We start from the raw sequence: 16,542 nt of genomic DNA on the forward strand, positions 1-16,542 counted from the left end.
AGAGCACCCAGCCAGGGCTCTGATCTGCTCTCCAGCTGCATGTGGGGCTGATGCAGTTTCAGAGCACCCAGCCAGGGCTCTGATCTGCTCTCCAGTAACCAATTACACAGCCGAAACAGGCTGTCGAAGCTCCTGAGGTCAGAGCTGTTTGTGGAAGCCCGGGCCAGTCCATCTGCCCCTCACAGCTTTCATATGAAGCTGACTGAGAACATGGAAAGATGTTATTGTGATGCAGACCGAGTCAATGGTGACTGGAGCGGTGGCGCCGCTGAGGAATGTGCAGCCACAGTTAGGAAGGAGCTCGCTTCTGTTCTCTCACTTGAACCCAGGGACTCCGTGAATGGAATTGCATTTATTCCCATTGCACCACTAGCTGGGGTGTCATTATCACCATTGGTTAATTTACTTTTACACTGCTAAGTATTGAACCCAGGGTCTTGTACATGGCAGGCAGTCACAATACCACTGACCTATATGCACCCTCAGCCCCAGCAGGAACTTTCTCAACAAGCATAACTTAGACAACCCTTGGACAAGTGTTGTTAAGGTTTGAAATGGTCTAACCATAAACTACCAGACTCACCCAACTCAAGGTTGCATGCCACTGCTGGGTGCACAGTGCCGTGGTCTCTGGCAGGAGGGAGACTGCCAGGAGCAGGGGCTCAGCATGGGCAGGACCACTCCTGAGGCTGATGATGTTCTGCTTGCCTTTCCAGGTGGCTGAGATGCATGGGGAGCTGATTGAGTTCAACGAGCGTCTACACAGGGCCCTGGTGGCCAAGGAAGCCCTGGTGTCCCAAATGAGGCAGGAGCTGATTGACCTCCGAGGACCGGTGAGTGCTCTTCACCAGGAAGCAGGTCTGAGTCCTGCCACTTCACTCTGCTCACCCTGGGGCTCCACCAGGCTTCTGCTTCCCGAGTTAGTTCATTTCTGCTGGTGTCAGTGACCGAGGAAGGTGCAGGAACTGGATGAGCACACACCCTTGCTGCACTGGGCAGATTGTATCATTAGAGAGTCATGCAGTTGTATGTGCAGTCATACAGGCACATTCCATGTTCCTTCCAACTGTGCTCTCAACTGACTTAGAGCCTTCCTCTGTGTGTTTGTGCTCTGCTGTGTGGACAGATTTCCACAGTCAGGAGACAGCCTTGGGTCTATGATCTTGTGCCCATGTGGTCTGCTGGGATGGAGCTTTTCGTTGCTTACTTTTGGTTGTTTTTGCTCAGTAGTTTGGTTTGAGGAGCATCTGCATAGGATGAGGCACAGGCAATTGTTTGTCGTTGTGGGGCTGACCTGTGAATTCTGGGATCCCTGCTTTTTTTTTTTTAACTAGAGGGGTACTAATTGCATCTCCCCAGACACCCCTGGTTAAGAACTGCTTGATGATTTCCTTGGCTCAGTCATTCTGTACCTGATGAAACAGCTTGTGATCAGTCATGTCCTTTAGACGTTTACTTTTATCCCAACTTACAACATTGCAAGCTGTGATGCTATCAGGTTGGATGCTGGTCCTTCTATGCATGCCCACCATAGCTTCATCTTCATTAAACACTTCCTATGCAAAACACCAAGTTCCAAAGGTTGGCAGGGAAGTAGTGAGCATGCTCAGGTCTCCATTGCCAAGCTTGACTTTCACCAGCTGCTGTAAGTTCTATTTCAACATACCACTTCCTGTTTCCCCTTCCATATTATCTGTGTCAAACACTAAGTAGTATTTTATCTCTGCATCCTACTGTATATGTCAAAAATAAGAAAATGCTATTCTAGTTTCGCAGTATCTGGTGGATGTCCCTGGGAGGCCTGCCCTTTTCTGAGGGGAGAGCAGAGGTGCGATGGGTCTGGGGCACAGGGGAGGTACAGGGGAGAGATTTGGGGAGGGGAAACTGCACTTGGGATATAATATACAAGAGACAAATTTAAACAAAAGGGAAAACCTTTTAGAAATAAGAAACTGTAAATGCCATGCCACCCCCACCTCTTGTGTTCTAAACCCTTTACAGCAGCAAGTATCAGTATTCAAATGTCCAACTGTCTCACTTTTAAATAGGTTCCTAAAATCCAGGATCCACACGAGGCTCACATGTTAAAATTTCATTGATTGTCTCTTAGGTTTTTTCCTCACAATTTAAAAACAAAGGTAAAAGTACCTACCTTATTCCAACCGTTTTAGCAGACAGCTCACCTGTGTATTTTCCTGTGTTGTGCAGCCGTCCCCACCATGGTGCCGTGCTTCTCTGTTGACCGACTAACTCTCCACCTGCAACAAAACCCTACTCCTTTCTTCTTCCCTCAGTCTTTGCCATCCACCATCCTGCCTTTGGGCATCTGGCTTTTTTCTTACATTTGGTCTGTTGGGTCCTCCCTCCCCCCTCTGTCTCCCTTGCAGTTGATGTACAACACTGGGTTGTTCCCATCTTGGAGTTTTACACTGGCTCCCCTGACGACATCACTGAATGGTGCCGTGGCTCACCTCTCACCCCTCCTTAAGTGGATACTTGAGCCTAGATGTGTAAGTTCCGTTTCGTTTCACTGATGGTGTGATTCTGGTTGAACTGTTTCCTGTCAGCTCTCCTGCAAACTCTGCTGTCTCCCCTTCATCCATCTCTTGTTACCCTCTAGGCCGGTTATTCTGTCTCCATCTGGTTAGTGGTCCCTCTTCTTGATGCTTCTGTAGTGCTGTGAATAAGAAGGACAGTGAGTCTCCCATGAATAGAGCAGGTCTTCATGATGCACCTGTTTCTGTCTAGCTCTGAGTGTCCCAGCTTTCAGGGAAGGCTGAAGAGGGACCGTGGGCAGACAGGAAGTGAGCAGTGGCCCACTTCTTAGAATACCCTCAGTTTGAACTTAGGTAGTGTTCTTGTGTGCCCTTTATGCTGAAAGAGTAGATGACTAGTGTCACTGTGGACACTATTACAGAGAGCTACTTTCACACTCCATTCTTGTTGTGAAGGATGAAGACTGTACAGATTATAACTGCTGATCTGAGGAGCTGGCAGTAATTAATAGCTTTTTACTTACTGCCTGTCTTAGGGTTTTTATTGCTGTGGCGAGACACCATGGCCAAAGCAACTCTTATAAAGGATGTTTAATTGGGGCTGGCTTACAGTTTCAGAGGTTCAGTCCATTATCATCAAGGTGGGAGCATGGCAGTATCCAGGCAGGCATGCTGCAGGAGGAGCTGAGAGTTCTACAGTTTGATCTGAGGGCCACCAGAGGTCTGGCTTCTTTAGGTAGCCAGGAGGGTCTCTTCCACACTGGATGGGGCACTAGGATCCTTCAAATCCTGCCTATGCAATGACACACTTCCTTTAACAAGGCCACACCTCCTAATAGCACCACTTCCCATGCGCCAAGCTTATTCAAACTTCCACACTGCCTAAGTGTGATGAGCTTCCTTAAGCATGTGTGTGTCATTTCCTCCCCACCGTACCTAACAGTGCTACCAGTTGTGACCTTCATACAACAGAAGACAAAACAGGCTTGCAGTGAGAAGGGGCAGGGCTCAATCTGATCTTAGAGACTGGATTTTATTTAACAGTCAAAAGTGCCAACCTTTTAGACTCTTTAAAAAAACCAACCACCTTATTGTACAATATGGATTACTTTTCTCCTTTGTTAAAATACCTGATGGGCTAAGGAGATTGCTCAGAGGTTAAGGGTACTTATTGCTCTTGAGGAGAACTCAAATTTTATTCCCCAAATCCACATAGTGATTTACAAACACCCGTAGCTCCAGTTCCAGGGAATCTGGTGCCTTTTGACCTTTGTGGGCAACAAGCATGCTCATAGTGTATATGCATGCATATAGACAAAACACTCATACATGTGCATTAAAATATCAAATCTAAAATAACCTGGACGAAGTAGCTGAGAGGAGGAAAGATGTTTTGTGCCTCACAGTTAAAGGGGAATGGTCCATCAGGGTGGCACAGGAGAGGCTTATGGCTGAGGCAGTATGAGCATGAGCGTGAGGCTGCTGCTTACGTGACAAAGGCAGTCAGGAAGGAGAGAGGCTGAGCTATAAACCCCAAGCTCCCTCTCCCACCCAGTGACCTACTCTTGCCTGCTAGACTCCATAGTTCCACAGCTCCTCCAAATAGCCAGGGACCAGATGCTGCCACACATGGGCCTGGGAGGCTTTGTCACAGTCAGACCATCGCTCTTACAAACTCAAGCATCCTACTGCTTCACGCCCACCCCTTCAGTCCACACACTTCAGGTCCTGCTCTGGCCCAGCAGCCTTTGATGAGCCATGTTCTGGGCACAGCACTCTAGGTGGTGTAGACACTCCCGTACTCTGGTGAGGCTCAAAGGTCCCACTGTGTACCCAGCGCTCTGCTGACCTTCTTTCCTTCTGCCAGTGTGCACTCAAAGGATTGTTGCTGCTGCCATTGCTGTTGCTTATTTTGTTTTTATTTTAAAAGCTTATAATCTTCTGTAGTTGTTTTTATCATACTGATTGTTTTGCCTTGGAGTTAGAAGGGGCTCTTTGGAAGCATCAACTTAGAGAAGGCAGATGTCCCTGAAAGCAGAACTGTATTCCTATATGTGAGGAGACTCCGATAAAGGGCAGCATAGTAAGGTGTCTTTGCTTCAGGACCTCCCAGAGCGCTCCCCACAGACCAGGCCAGACACAATGTTCCCAGTAGTTCCTTCTCCAAGGACAGGGTTTCTAGGAAGGAATTCACAACTCTTTTCTGAGAAAGGCAGTGGGAAAGCTCTGAGAGTTCCTCACGCTGCAAGTCCCTGATACATCCCCACGGGCTTCTCAGGGGCTGCTGTGCCTCAGGAACATGGCCTGGCCATTGAGTTGTGGGGCCCAAGAAAATGAGAGCACATGTGTGGCCCCAGGTCACTGGGGTAAGATAAGGTGGGCATTCATCGCCAGGCCTTCCTGCCTCCGTCTCTGGGGTCTGCCTGGGGTGTTTGTCCAAATGCTGATTCCTCGGCCCCTGGAGCCCCATTGACCAGCCTGGAACAGTTCATCGAGTTCATTCTGCTTCTCTCTTGCTCTCCCTCCCTTCTGCTCTTCTTCCCTCCTTTCCCCTCCCATGCTCTCCCTCCCTCTCTCTTCTTTATTGCTTCCAAGTCTGTGTGCTTCTCTCTCCCTACCTCTGTCTTCCCATGTCTGTTCCTCTTCTCTGTTGCCATTTCTCTGTCTCTGTCTTCTTTATCTTTCTGTGTGTGTCTCTTTCTATGTTCACCTCTCTGGCTCTGCCATCTGTCTCTCCTCTTTGCATTAGTCCCCTATGCCCCTTCTCTGTCCCTTCTTTGTCCTCCTCCTCATTGAGTCCTGCTTAATAAACTCACAAGGCTCTGTGGTTCAGCAGTAATTTCTGTTTAACTGAAAATTCATATGTCCTTCCTCTTTTTGAGATTTATTTCTGTGGTGTGTGTGCATGCATGTGTGTGTGTTTGTATGTGGTGTGTGTTTGTATGTGGTGTGTGTTTATGTGTGTTGTCTGTGTATGTGGTGTGTGTCTGTGTGTGTATGTGGAGTGTTTGTATGCGTGTTTTGTGTGTGTGTGTGTGTGTGTGTGTGTGGTGGCAGGGTGTGTGTATTTGTGGTATGTGGTGTGTGTTGGTATATGGTATGTGTTTGTGTGTGTGGTGTGTGTATACATCTGTATATGTGGGGTGTGTCTGTGTGTGTATGCAGAGTGTCTGTATGTGTGTTTTGTATGTGTTTTGTATGTGTGTATGGTAGCAGGGTGTGTGTATTTGTGGTATGTGTGTGTGTGTGTGCGTGCACGCACACACACACACACACACACACACACACACTCACGTGGTGGCAGGGTATGCCAGTACAGAGGGTATGGTTTCCTTTCCTGAGCTTCTGTTAAGCCCTCTGTGGATGTTCCCTTGCTCATCCCTGTGAGGAGCTGAGGACCTTACCTAAGTGCTTGTGACGCTTTGTGTGGCAATGTTTGTTATTCTGTCTCATCCTTTCATGTCTGCATCTCCTTTTCTCCTGTGGACTGAGAGATTTTTGTGTGACAAGCACTGTGTCTTCATGAGCATCTTCTCAGAGCCTGGAACATGTGTCATGTGGATGTGACCACACAGCTCTGATAGCTATGGTAATATCACTAACCAAGGGCCTTCCATTGTCCTGAAAAGTGGCTTTCTGTCCTGCCACATCACAGACTTTGATAATCTCTACTGTGAGCAGCCCCACGTTTGCACAGGACACTCCCTCCACTGTTGCGATGTCTAGCTGATCTGAGAGAAAGATGACTAAAACTCAGAGATGAGAGAGTAGGTGGGCTCATCCTGCAGTTTGTAATAAGGTTCACTTTAAAACGGGCGTGTTTCTGGTCCTTTAAAGTCTTCAGAGGGACTGACTATTAGGGTTGATGCTGCTTAACGACAGAAGCTTAATAAGAAATTCACTTTTTGGCTTGGTGGCAGTTGGCAAATCTCTAATGAGATAGTGCCAAATTGTCTGCCACTGTCCCTCGAAGCTCTGAACAGCACATCTAGGTTATAAGAGGCTTTTGAATTCTGTGCTTAGGCATGTGTGTTTTAGCCATCTGCTGCTGTGCAGATTATTCTGAACAATGCTGTTAAGACAGGCTTCTAAAAGTGTATCCCACATAGAAGCTTAACACAGAAACATTAGTTTTCAGCCCAAAATCATCTTGAAAAATGCTTGCAGGACCCTCTCTAAATTTCTCCATTTGAGGGATAAAAACCCCTTCTTAGGTATAGCATTGTTTTTCTGTTGATGGGCAGCTGCTCTTGTGGTCCCGTGACTTTGGAATGTATACCAGCTCACCCTCAGCCAAGGGGTCATCCTGGCACAGCCCTTCCTTTCCTGAAGCCTGTGTTAGGCTCTCATTTCTGGGGTGTGTGCTTATCACGGGGGCCTAGTTGTTGGTGAGTGTAGCAGGTGTGTGGGTCCTGGCCACTTAAGGTTGTGTGGATAGAAAGAACCTTGGAAATGTATTTCCATTGTGAACAGAGTCATGTGTCTGCTGGCAAAGTGCGCATTGTCTTAGAACTGTGCCAATTCTGTGCTTGGTAATGAACTCAGCTGAGACTGAAGGGTGGAATTCTTGCCCTAGTTTATGCTTTGGTCAGTCACTCACAGTTTCAAGTAGGTGCTTTGCATGGAGTGTTGGGCACACAGACCTGGGAGATAGAACTTGTGCTCTGAGGGGGTTAACTCCAGAATGTGTATTGTTTGATGTGCATGTATCTGCTTTAACTGTGCTGTTGTTTGGCATGAACACCAAGATGGTTTATCACCCAGAGCTTGAATGGAACACTCTCAGATATTAAAGAATAAAATAAAATATGCCAGCCAAGCACTGGAGAGCTATCTTCTTGTTCAGAATTTTTGACAAATTTAGAAAGATCCCAGCTTGCCTTATTTTTATTCTTTTTTTCCTGATTAAGTGGCATTCTTTATTTCTACTGTTGAGGAATATTACTGTTGTTGCCAGCATGAATATGATGCCCAAGTTGCCACACCCATCCTGTAAGAGCCAAGCTTGCAGCCAGTGCTTGCTGCCCGTGCCCTCTAGGGTGCAGGTATTTTCTTATTGAGGTATGTGTGTGCCTGTGTGTGTGTGTGTGTGTGCGCGTGTGCACGCGTGCATGTGCATGCATGCATGTGCGAGTGCACACACACACAAGTTTGTGTGACAGGATTGAACCGAGGGCAATGGAAAGGAAGCATTCTCTCTGAGCTGTATTTGTAGCTCTCTGTTTACTTTCCATTCTGAGACAGGGTCTCATGACATTGCTTAGCTTGCCTTGAGCTTGCTTTGTAGCCCAGGCTAGCCTTGAACTTGTGATCACCATGGCTTAACCTAAGTAACTGGAATTATAGGTTTGGTCAGAAAGCCTGGGTTAATTGCCTTTTTGTATACTTAAAGATGGAAAATTATAGTCACAAAGAGTGTGATGGTACTTATACTTTTTTTTCTGGAGACTTGATTAATTTTGAAATGTGAAAAAAAAATTTGGAGTTGTGATGCATCATGTACATTTTTGTACAGAAAGTAACTGTGGGAAGCCGCATCTTAGGTTTGTTCAAGATTGAGCTGGTCGCTGCCAAGGCAGGATCGGCTGAGTCTTGCTCGGCACGCTTGCGTAGCTGGCTCTCTCTCAGCACGCTTGTGTGGCTTCACCACCTGCTCTTGCTGTTCCCATTTGCAAAGCTTTCCTTTCCAACCCTTGTGTCTTTTAAAACACTTTCAAACTTTTCCAAATAGCACAATATAAAAAACATATTCTGAAAGAGTTTCAATAATTCGGAGGGCAGAACATAGGTTCCTTTCTTCCAGTGACCTTGCTGTGGAAACTTGAATACACATCCTTCTGGATGTCTTTCATGCATACACATTGCATAGACGTAAATGTATATGCATACAAGATATGCTTGCCTATTTTTAACATCTGTGGGAGAGTTATGCTGTTAGGTTGTTCTGAGACTTTCCTGTCTCCATTCATTAATATGTGCTGGCGGCTTCAGCTCTGTGCTTTCTGAATATCCTTGAAGGTCTAAGCCCACCCTCGGAGAATGACCTTAGTGGCCCTCGGAGAATGACCTCAGTGGCTAGAGCTGCCTTAGCCAGCATTGTTCCAACATGGCTTCTTATACTCACTAGTCTTATCATTAAATCTGTTGGCTTCCCTGGGAGATAAAGAAACCCTTAAAAGTGGGATGGTGCCCACACCCTGCCTACAATAAAAAGGACAGCGTCTACTAAGCCTGCTTGTGCTCCATGCCACATTCCAAGTGCTGTAACATATTAGCAGTCCTGTGAGACTGACAGGAAGGCCCAGGTGAGTTAGGTGCCCGTGACCAAATGAGGGAACCAACAGGTCTCTTGGTTTTCCAGAGCTGTCCTCATCCTTAGATAAGACTAGTGCCACCCACCAGGGAGAGAGATGTGAGGTTTAAGTTTACAGAGCGTGCCTTCACATCAGCCACGTGGGAGGTCACAGTCCTGCATGCAGGCCCGTGCTCTCACGGTGCACTCTCCTCATGACACTTATCGTCACTCAGCACAGAATTGGTTGTCTTTTTTCCATTTGTTTCTTCTCTACTTGGCCTGAGCTCCTGACACCTGCTGTGGGCCATCAAATATGTATTGAACAAGTGACTATTAGTTTCTGCTTCTTACCAAGCATCCTTACGCTGGATGCCCAGAACGCGCTCACTGAATTTGACTGACACCTGGTGTTCCAGCCCAGCTCAGTGTGCCAATCTCTAGCTGACCATGCCGCTCTTGTCTTTTTCCTACCTTGCGTCAAGTGTAAGGAGCTATTGCAGCGTGCATCACCCACCCCGACCTCTCTGATGACTAAACTGAAACTGTTTCTAATTGGGTAGAAGTTATCTGTCAGTCACAGAAGAACTTGAACATTTTGTAGTGGCCTTCAGAAAGCCCAGAGCTCAGTAAAGGAGCCTGTGGAGGAGAAAGGCATGGAAAATGGAAACTGATCTGCCGCTGATCTTGACATCAAGAGCACACACCCAGGCTGCCCTGAAAGCTACAGGTTAGATAGCATGAGGAAGGGTTCTGGGCCCTCAGACTCAGAGGCATGCCCTCTGATGTCAAGATTTTCTCTCTTCTATCCTGGGTAGCATGGCTGCATACAGGATCCGTGATTTACTTTCCTCAGACTAAGTTTTCACATCTATAAATGGGGTACAGTGTCAGGGAAGGCTGTGTTGTGCTGTAGTAACAAATAGTCCTAATATGTCATGATGCAAAATGCTATTTCTGTCTCCATCATGTCCCTTGTCCCCCATGGGTAGCAGGGACTGTGCTCCATGGTTTCCATCCTCCTAGACCCAGGCCTAGACTAACTGGAGAAACACGAGATACTGTCTCTCAAAGAGTCTACCCAGAAATGGAATGTATCACTAATAAAGCAAGCCCCTGAAGTCTGAGAAGGGAAGGCAGAATTACTAAGGAGTATCTCAAGGGCTGCTGTGTGCCTCTTGAGGGTGTGGCTGGAGTGCTTGGTGCTAAGTGCTTGGTTCTTGGGCACTGGGCCATGGTGCTGGTGTCAGTGGGAATGACACATAATAGGGAATTAAGGCTTGTTTTGTGTTGTTGATCTGCTTGTGCTGTGCACATGAGCTGAGTCTTTCAGTTCCCTGCATAGTAGGTCCTGGGCTGGAAGAGTGGAGGCCGATGTGGTCTGTGTCTTGAAAGAGTGCTCCCCTTCGAAGGCGGGTTGAGTTGTTTTGTTTGGATTTTCGTTTTCAAGACCTTGACCTTGCTATGAAAACTTACAGACTGACATAAAATAGAATGTAAGCTGGGAGGGATCCCTGGATCCGGGGTGTCCATATCACTCAGAATGCCTCCAGTGCAAGACCAGGAGAAAGCAGCCTAGACAGGCCTCAGCAAAGCCAGTCACCATGCTTTAGATAAGTACAAACTGTGGAGTCAGTGTCATGAAATAGCCCATAAGTACATCATTCTATCCTCACTGTCCCCTGCCACAACTGTCTTATCCTTCTGTGGATGGTTGCAACTCCAGGAGTAGCCCAGTGTATCATTGAGAGACTGAGTGAACCTCAACCCCAGCATCATGAACAGCCCTGGGACCACTACGGCAGAGTTAGCTTAGCTCACTGAACCACCTAGAACCAATCTGTACATCCAGAGCAGGCTGTATTGGTTAGCTTGAGTTATTTGGTGTCCATCCATGGGTTAAATCAACCAGTGGGATGATTTCCCAGGAAACAAATGGATGCCAAGTAGCAGGCAACCATAGTCTGTCCCCCTTTCCTGCATCTTCCTTTTCTCAGGAAGTATGGGAACTCTGAATAGCAAAATGACTGTGCCTGCTGTTGCTCAGCCTGCTAGACGGGAGTGGAGGCAGGGGTTGTCTAGCAGAGCTCCTCTTTGCTGCTTTGACTTGTCTCAAAAAACACCTTGTATAACAATCACCAAGTTCAAAAGAGGGGTGTGTCACACCTGGAGAGGTGTAATTATCAAGGGGCTGTTAGACATCACCATGCAGCCATCTTTAGCAGACCTTATTTGCTATTTGTTGACAAAGGAGATAAAAAATAGGTCAGTTTCTTCCTGCGAGGGACATTATTTGTTGCATCTGCAAAAATTGTTTTTGCACATAAGGTCACGCTGATAAGTTTTGAGTTTTCTGATGTAGATGTATTCTTTTAGAGTCAATATTCAACCCTCTGTAGCTACTATTCCAGAAAAGAAAAGAACCATTGAGTATATATATATATATATATATATATATATATATATATATATTCTCAAAACAAACCACCAGACTTAAATTAGATATCTTCTTGGCCCCCACTCTTGTTTCCATGTAGAATATCTTTATATCTGTCAGTGAGCTTTGTGCTCCTTCCGGGCCTTACACTAAGGATAGCAAGATGCTTGTGATTGTGGAGTATCGCCCTGACAACAGATGCCACTATGTGTCTTGGTGTCTTGGTATGAGCATCAGGTATGTGGTTCCATGGTTGTCTTCTTCCCTTGGGATGTTCAGGCAATGCTGTACACCAGGTAGGGAATGATAGAGCAGAGCAGAGCCAAGTTCAGTCATTGATGTGCACAGGTTGGGGAAGGATGAAGCAAAATCCAGAGTAGGCAAGTCAACAGGATCCTGGTTCAGCATTGAATGCCAGACGAGGGAGGGTCTTCTCTGAAGATTTCAGTGTTACAGCTCTCTTAGTCGATATTCATTGAAACAGCTTGTGCACATACACTTTCTTCTGAGTGAGTCAGGGCTATATATGTTGTGAGAAATATTAAAAATGAACCCACCAACTCTCTGCACTCCTGCTTCTCTCAACCCACCAAATTCCCTGGAGAGGCCAGATGTCTCTGTGCTCCTGCCACTGCCAACTCTTTCCAGCAAAGCTCCCTCTCACCCCACAGCCTCTGACTCATTTGTCCCTGGAGCCGCTAGTTCCCTCTCTGCCATCTACAGTCTCACATTCCAGTAACCACGTAAAGCAAAACTCTTGAACCTTATAATTAACCAATCAGATTTATATATCAATAAAATCACAATTTAAAAGATGCTAATACAATAATTTCAAACTAATTGATAATGATAAAAGCTTTATCCCAATTATTCTAACCTTATGATATCATAACTACCCATGCCGGTTCATGTCCGATTCCATTTTGCCTTCTTAGGTCTGCCTCCCTTATTCCTGTCCAATCACAGGCCTCCTGCTGTCCTAATGTAATTGGGCATGGAAAACCCATGGAAAATTCACACACACACACACACACACACACACACACACACACACATATATGAACCTTGGAGAGTGGGAAGGGATTGTTAGGGTGAAGTTTCATTGGCTGAGGTACCTCATTTGCATGGAGAGCTATTTGAAGAAATTGAATCTGGCTTGTGTGAGGCTGTCCTTCCTGACAGAGAGGACCTGATTCCAGCTTGGAATTTGATATAAATTTTTAGTGCCAATAGTAGGGGAGTGTGTTGGTTTGTTATATTATGGCTGACTCTCAAAACAGGTGACTGATCCCGAGGCCAGACCTCTGGGTCCTCAGCTGGGTGTCCAAAATCCTTGATGCTGCAAGTGACTATCTACCTCCGAGTGGTGGTAACTGGAAAGAACTTGCTGTAACCAGCACTGCCCTGCTCTCAGTAGGCAGTTCTCATGCCCACACCAGCTCTGCCTGGCTCAGTTCTAATGCCCCATACCAGCTCCGAGGCACCTTTTGTTCTTCTGCTTCCCAGGATGGAAGGTTGTAACTTGTGCGAAGCAGCAAGCTGAGTCTTAACTGGTCTTCATAAAACCAAAACCAAAGCCAAACTTATTCAGATGAGGAAAGAAATCCAAGCAGGTTATTCCAGAGAGCTAATACATATGACAAACATTGCAGAATTAAAAAAAAACACACACACACACACAAGAGCTTTACTGATTAACCACCTCAAAAATACTTTTTCTCTTCCTTTTTTCAGACTTGTTCTCTGTTAGACAGTAGTAACAGTTCAGCTATTCCTCTAGCCCACCCGAATAAAGCTTTTCAAATACTTTGTTTGAAAAAACATTGTTATATAAAAGATTTTTTTCCCAATTGAATACTGGTATATTCTCCACGAAAGTTGTGTCTCTAACATCTTCCTGTACCTGCTTGTCACTGGTCTCTCCATCATCCATCAATTACCCGTCCATCATCCATTATCCAATTACCCTCCACCATCTACCCATCTCTGTTGTCCATCTACTACTACCCACTGTTTGTCCATCTGTCATTTATTACTCATCCATCCACCATCCATCACTTATGCATCTGCTTCCCATTAACTGTCCATCCACCTTCATTTGTGTTTTGTTATTAGTTTTTAAAAGTTGCAGACATCACCACACATTTCTTTGTAAAGTTCATGTTGAACTCAAGCTCACACCAGAATGCCGATCCCTGCTCCTTCCTGGTCTCTCCATGCACCCCACCCAGAGGCATATATCTTGTATTTTATCTTTTTCTTCTATTTTTATGCATATAAAATTGCATGATTACTAAATTTACATTGAGAGCGTTAACAACTCAAATTACACAGCAAAAATGTGAAGGTTCCAAGCTTTTTCCTTCTCATCTTTGTTTCCAATGAGTGCCCTTGCTTCCAAAATGCTCAGTCCAAGTGCACAGGAGCAGAAAGCTCCCTTCTTCCTAAAGCCAGGGGCTTCCCTGCAACCTGCTTTGTGTCAGGCTTTGGCTTTGCTGCTCTGTTTCAGGCCATTCCTCACATAGAGGAGGAGAGTTGCAGCTTTCTTGGGAGCTGTGTGGTCTTATCCAGACTGCGTTTATGTAACTATTCATGATGTCCTCCCAGGCCCATGTTACTGTGAGTGGTGCTGTAGTATGTCCTTGTATAATCTGGCTTCACACAAATGTTGTCTGAGCTAATCGCACAGGAAGTAAACTGGATCGTTTACATATGCTCGCTCCTTCCTTCCTTCCTTCCTTCCTTCCTTCCTTCCTTCCTTCCTTCCTTCCTTCCTTCCTTCCTTTCCCTCCTCCTGCCAGCCACTCATCCGTCTCTCCACTTTTGCATGTCTACTCCTTGTCATGCAGTACAAACATACAGTGAGCAATCTCATACATGCCTGATGCCATCTTGGGGATCTGAGAATGTTGCTCCTGAAACCCTCGTGATCTTATGAGGGAAAGTGACCCATCAAAGCTTCAGGCCACTGAAGCTTTTTGAGCTGCACAGAGGATAAAATAAAAAGGCTCTTAGTTGCTACCTCTTGAATCTTTGGCCTTGAGTATTGTTTAAAACCACAAGCACCTGATGCCTGTAATTGTATATTTGAAAACCAGGTAACTTAGCAAACAGCAAGAGCAGAACCGTGCACGTGGTCCAGCCTCTCTCAGTCCTCCTCATGGTGGTGAGAGTGCAGGTCAACATCATGGTTCCTTCTGCAGCCACATCTGCCTGGCTGGCTGTCCCAGCTGGTGCCCTTTCACGTTTGGTTCCTTAGTCTAAAATGAAGTAAGAAAGCAGAGTGTCAGTGCATTGAAAAATGGTTCTCATTTTTTGCTGAAAAAAAAAAAAAAAGCAAGAGAGCTAATTGCTTATGAGAGATTATTTGAAAACTGATGTGTGAGAGAGTGACTGCACAGAGAGCGCTGTGCCAGTTCATGGTCGGGACAAATGTTCATTGTGGCTGTCACATTTTCTTTTTGCCTTTTCTTTTGAGCAGTGAACCTGAGAGCTTTGAAATTGAAAGACAAATAAAACTAGTTTTCTTTGGTTCTTTTTTATCCCCAAGCCAACGTATCCTAACCACGTATGAAGATTTTTGAATTGCTGTACAGCAGCTTAAAAATTGATTGACATTTCAGAGCAGAAATATAGTTTATATTATGATTCATTCATTTAATCAGTACCTGTGGTGTGCCAGGTGCTAGACCAGGCTGGTGAGTGTCATGTGAACTGGTTGATGTGGTGAATGGGGAAATGCAGGCTCTCTGAGCTCACGGGGGTGGGGGCGTCATAGAAAGCCTGTGTGGAGTGATGGCACTCTGGGACAGGTGACGGTAGAAGGTGTCAGAGCTCTGTCACAGACACTCCACAGCCAAAGCTCTGAGTATAAACTATGTCACCCTCTAGGCTCCTGAGAGGCAGAGTGTGCGAGTGAGGACTCTGTCGTGGAGGTAGCAAACCCTGGTGGTGGTCTTTGTTCCAATTCTAGAGCCAGCTGCCTGAGCCCAGGTCCTGCTGCTGGCACTTAGTGCCTTGTTACATTTCCTCGGACAGTTTTTATGGGCTTGTGTTACTATATGTAGAAGGTAATGGCTTATAAAAAGCATAACCGGGCTGGAGAGATGGCTCAGGGATTAAGGGCACTGACTGCTATTCCAGAGGACTAGGGTTCAAATCCCAGCAGCCTGCAGGACAGCTCACACCTGATCTGGCACTCTCACTTACACATACATGCAGGCAAAATACCAAAACACCAAATGCACATGAAATAAAGGTTAGAATAAAAAAGCATCACCAAGCTGGGTGTGATGCAAATGCCTGTAGTCCCAGCACTGAGGACTCTTAGACAGGAGGATTCCAAGTTGAAGGACTCATTTTCTCTGATTAAAGAATTAAAAACAGGCAAAATTTAAATTTTATTGGAAATCTTGGGGAATCCTGACAGAATTACCACATGATACTGGGGAAATTGGGATTCTTTCTTGGGGTTCTTAGTCTCATAAATGGATTTAAGAATGCAGTCAAAAGGAAGCTCAATGACAATTTATTTGAGTTTAAAAGAAAACAGCAGCAACAACAAAACCAAAGCCCTAAGGCAGGGCAGCTGTGTGTCTTGAAGCTGCCCATAATGTGAGGGTCCCTGCAAGCCCCACTGCCTGCAGTGGAGAGCCAGGAAGGAAACCCACAGGGTTCAGGGTGACTTACTCATCCAGGCTGGTCCACACTTCTGGAGTCTGACCCTGGGCAGTTTACTTTTTTATATATTTAAACACAGTACAAAAAAGGTTTCCTCATCACACTTATCACAATAAGGCTTAGGGCATGTCTACATGGAAATTCCTTGGGCAAAAGCATGTCTTTTGCAAGGTACCTAAGACCTCTTCCACAAGAATGGGTTCTGTTGACTGAGAAACAGTGCTCAGGAGTCTGGGATTCCGGTGAAGCCTGGCTCCACAGATAGCAAAGGTTATTAACATATCCATTCCCAGTCCTCTGGATGGAAACAGGCATGGACATTCCTTTCCTTAAAAAGAAAAACCTACACATTTATCATTGTGGTTTCTATATTGCTATCTATGAGCATTTGGACCCCATAGGAGGATAATGGAGAAGAGAAAGGAAAAAAAAAAGCTGGCAATGAATTTAGTCATGTGGCAGCAGGTATGGAGGTCAGGTATGGAGGTCAGGCATGGAGGTCAGTCATGTGGCAGCAAGTATGGAGGTTAGGCATGGAGATCAGACATGTGACAACAGGTATGGCGGTCAGGCATGGAGGTCATACATGTGACAGCAGGCATGGAGGTCAGGCATGTGACAGCAGGTATGGAGGTCAG

General features: G+C 45.9%; 1 protein-coding gene across 3 annotated transcripts in view; it reads left to right on the top strand.

Moving 5' to 3' along the window:
- Snx29 (sorting nexin 29) overlaps positions 1 to 16,542 on the top strand; it is a 416,575-nt gene that overhangs the window by 301,570 nt on the left and 98,463 nt on the right. For all 3 annotated transcript variants that reach the window (XM_029544359.1, XM_021209353.2, XM_021209354.2), the window contains one exon: positions 717 to 833. In XM_029544359.1, coding sequence (XP_029400219.1) covers positions 717 to 833 — 117 coding nt within the window. The remainder of the gene's footprint in view (positions 1 to 716; positions 834 to 16,542) is intronic.

This window comes from Mus pahari, chromosome 12, assembly GCF_900095145.1.
Source record: "Mus pahari chromosome 12, PAHARI_EIJ_v1.1, whole genome shotgun sequence".
NCBI lineage: Eukaryota > Metazoa > Chordata > Mammalia > Rodentia > Muridae > Mus > Mus pahari.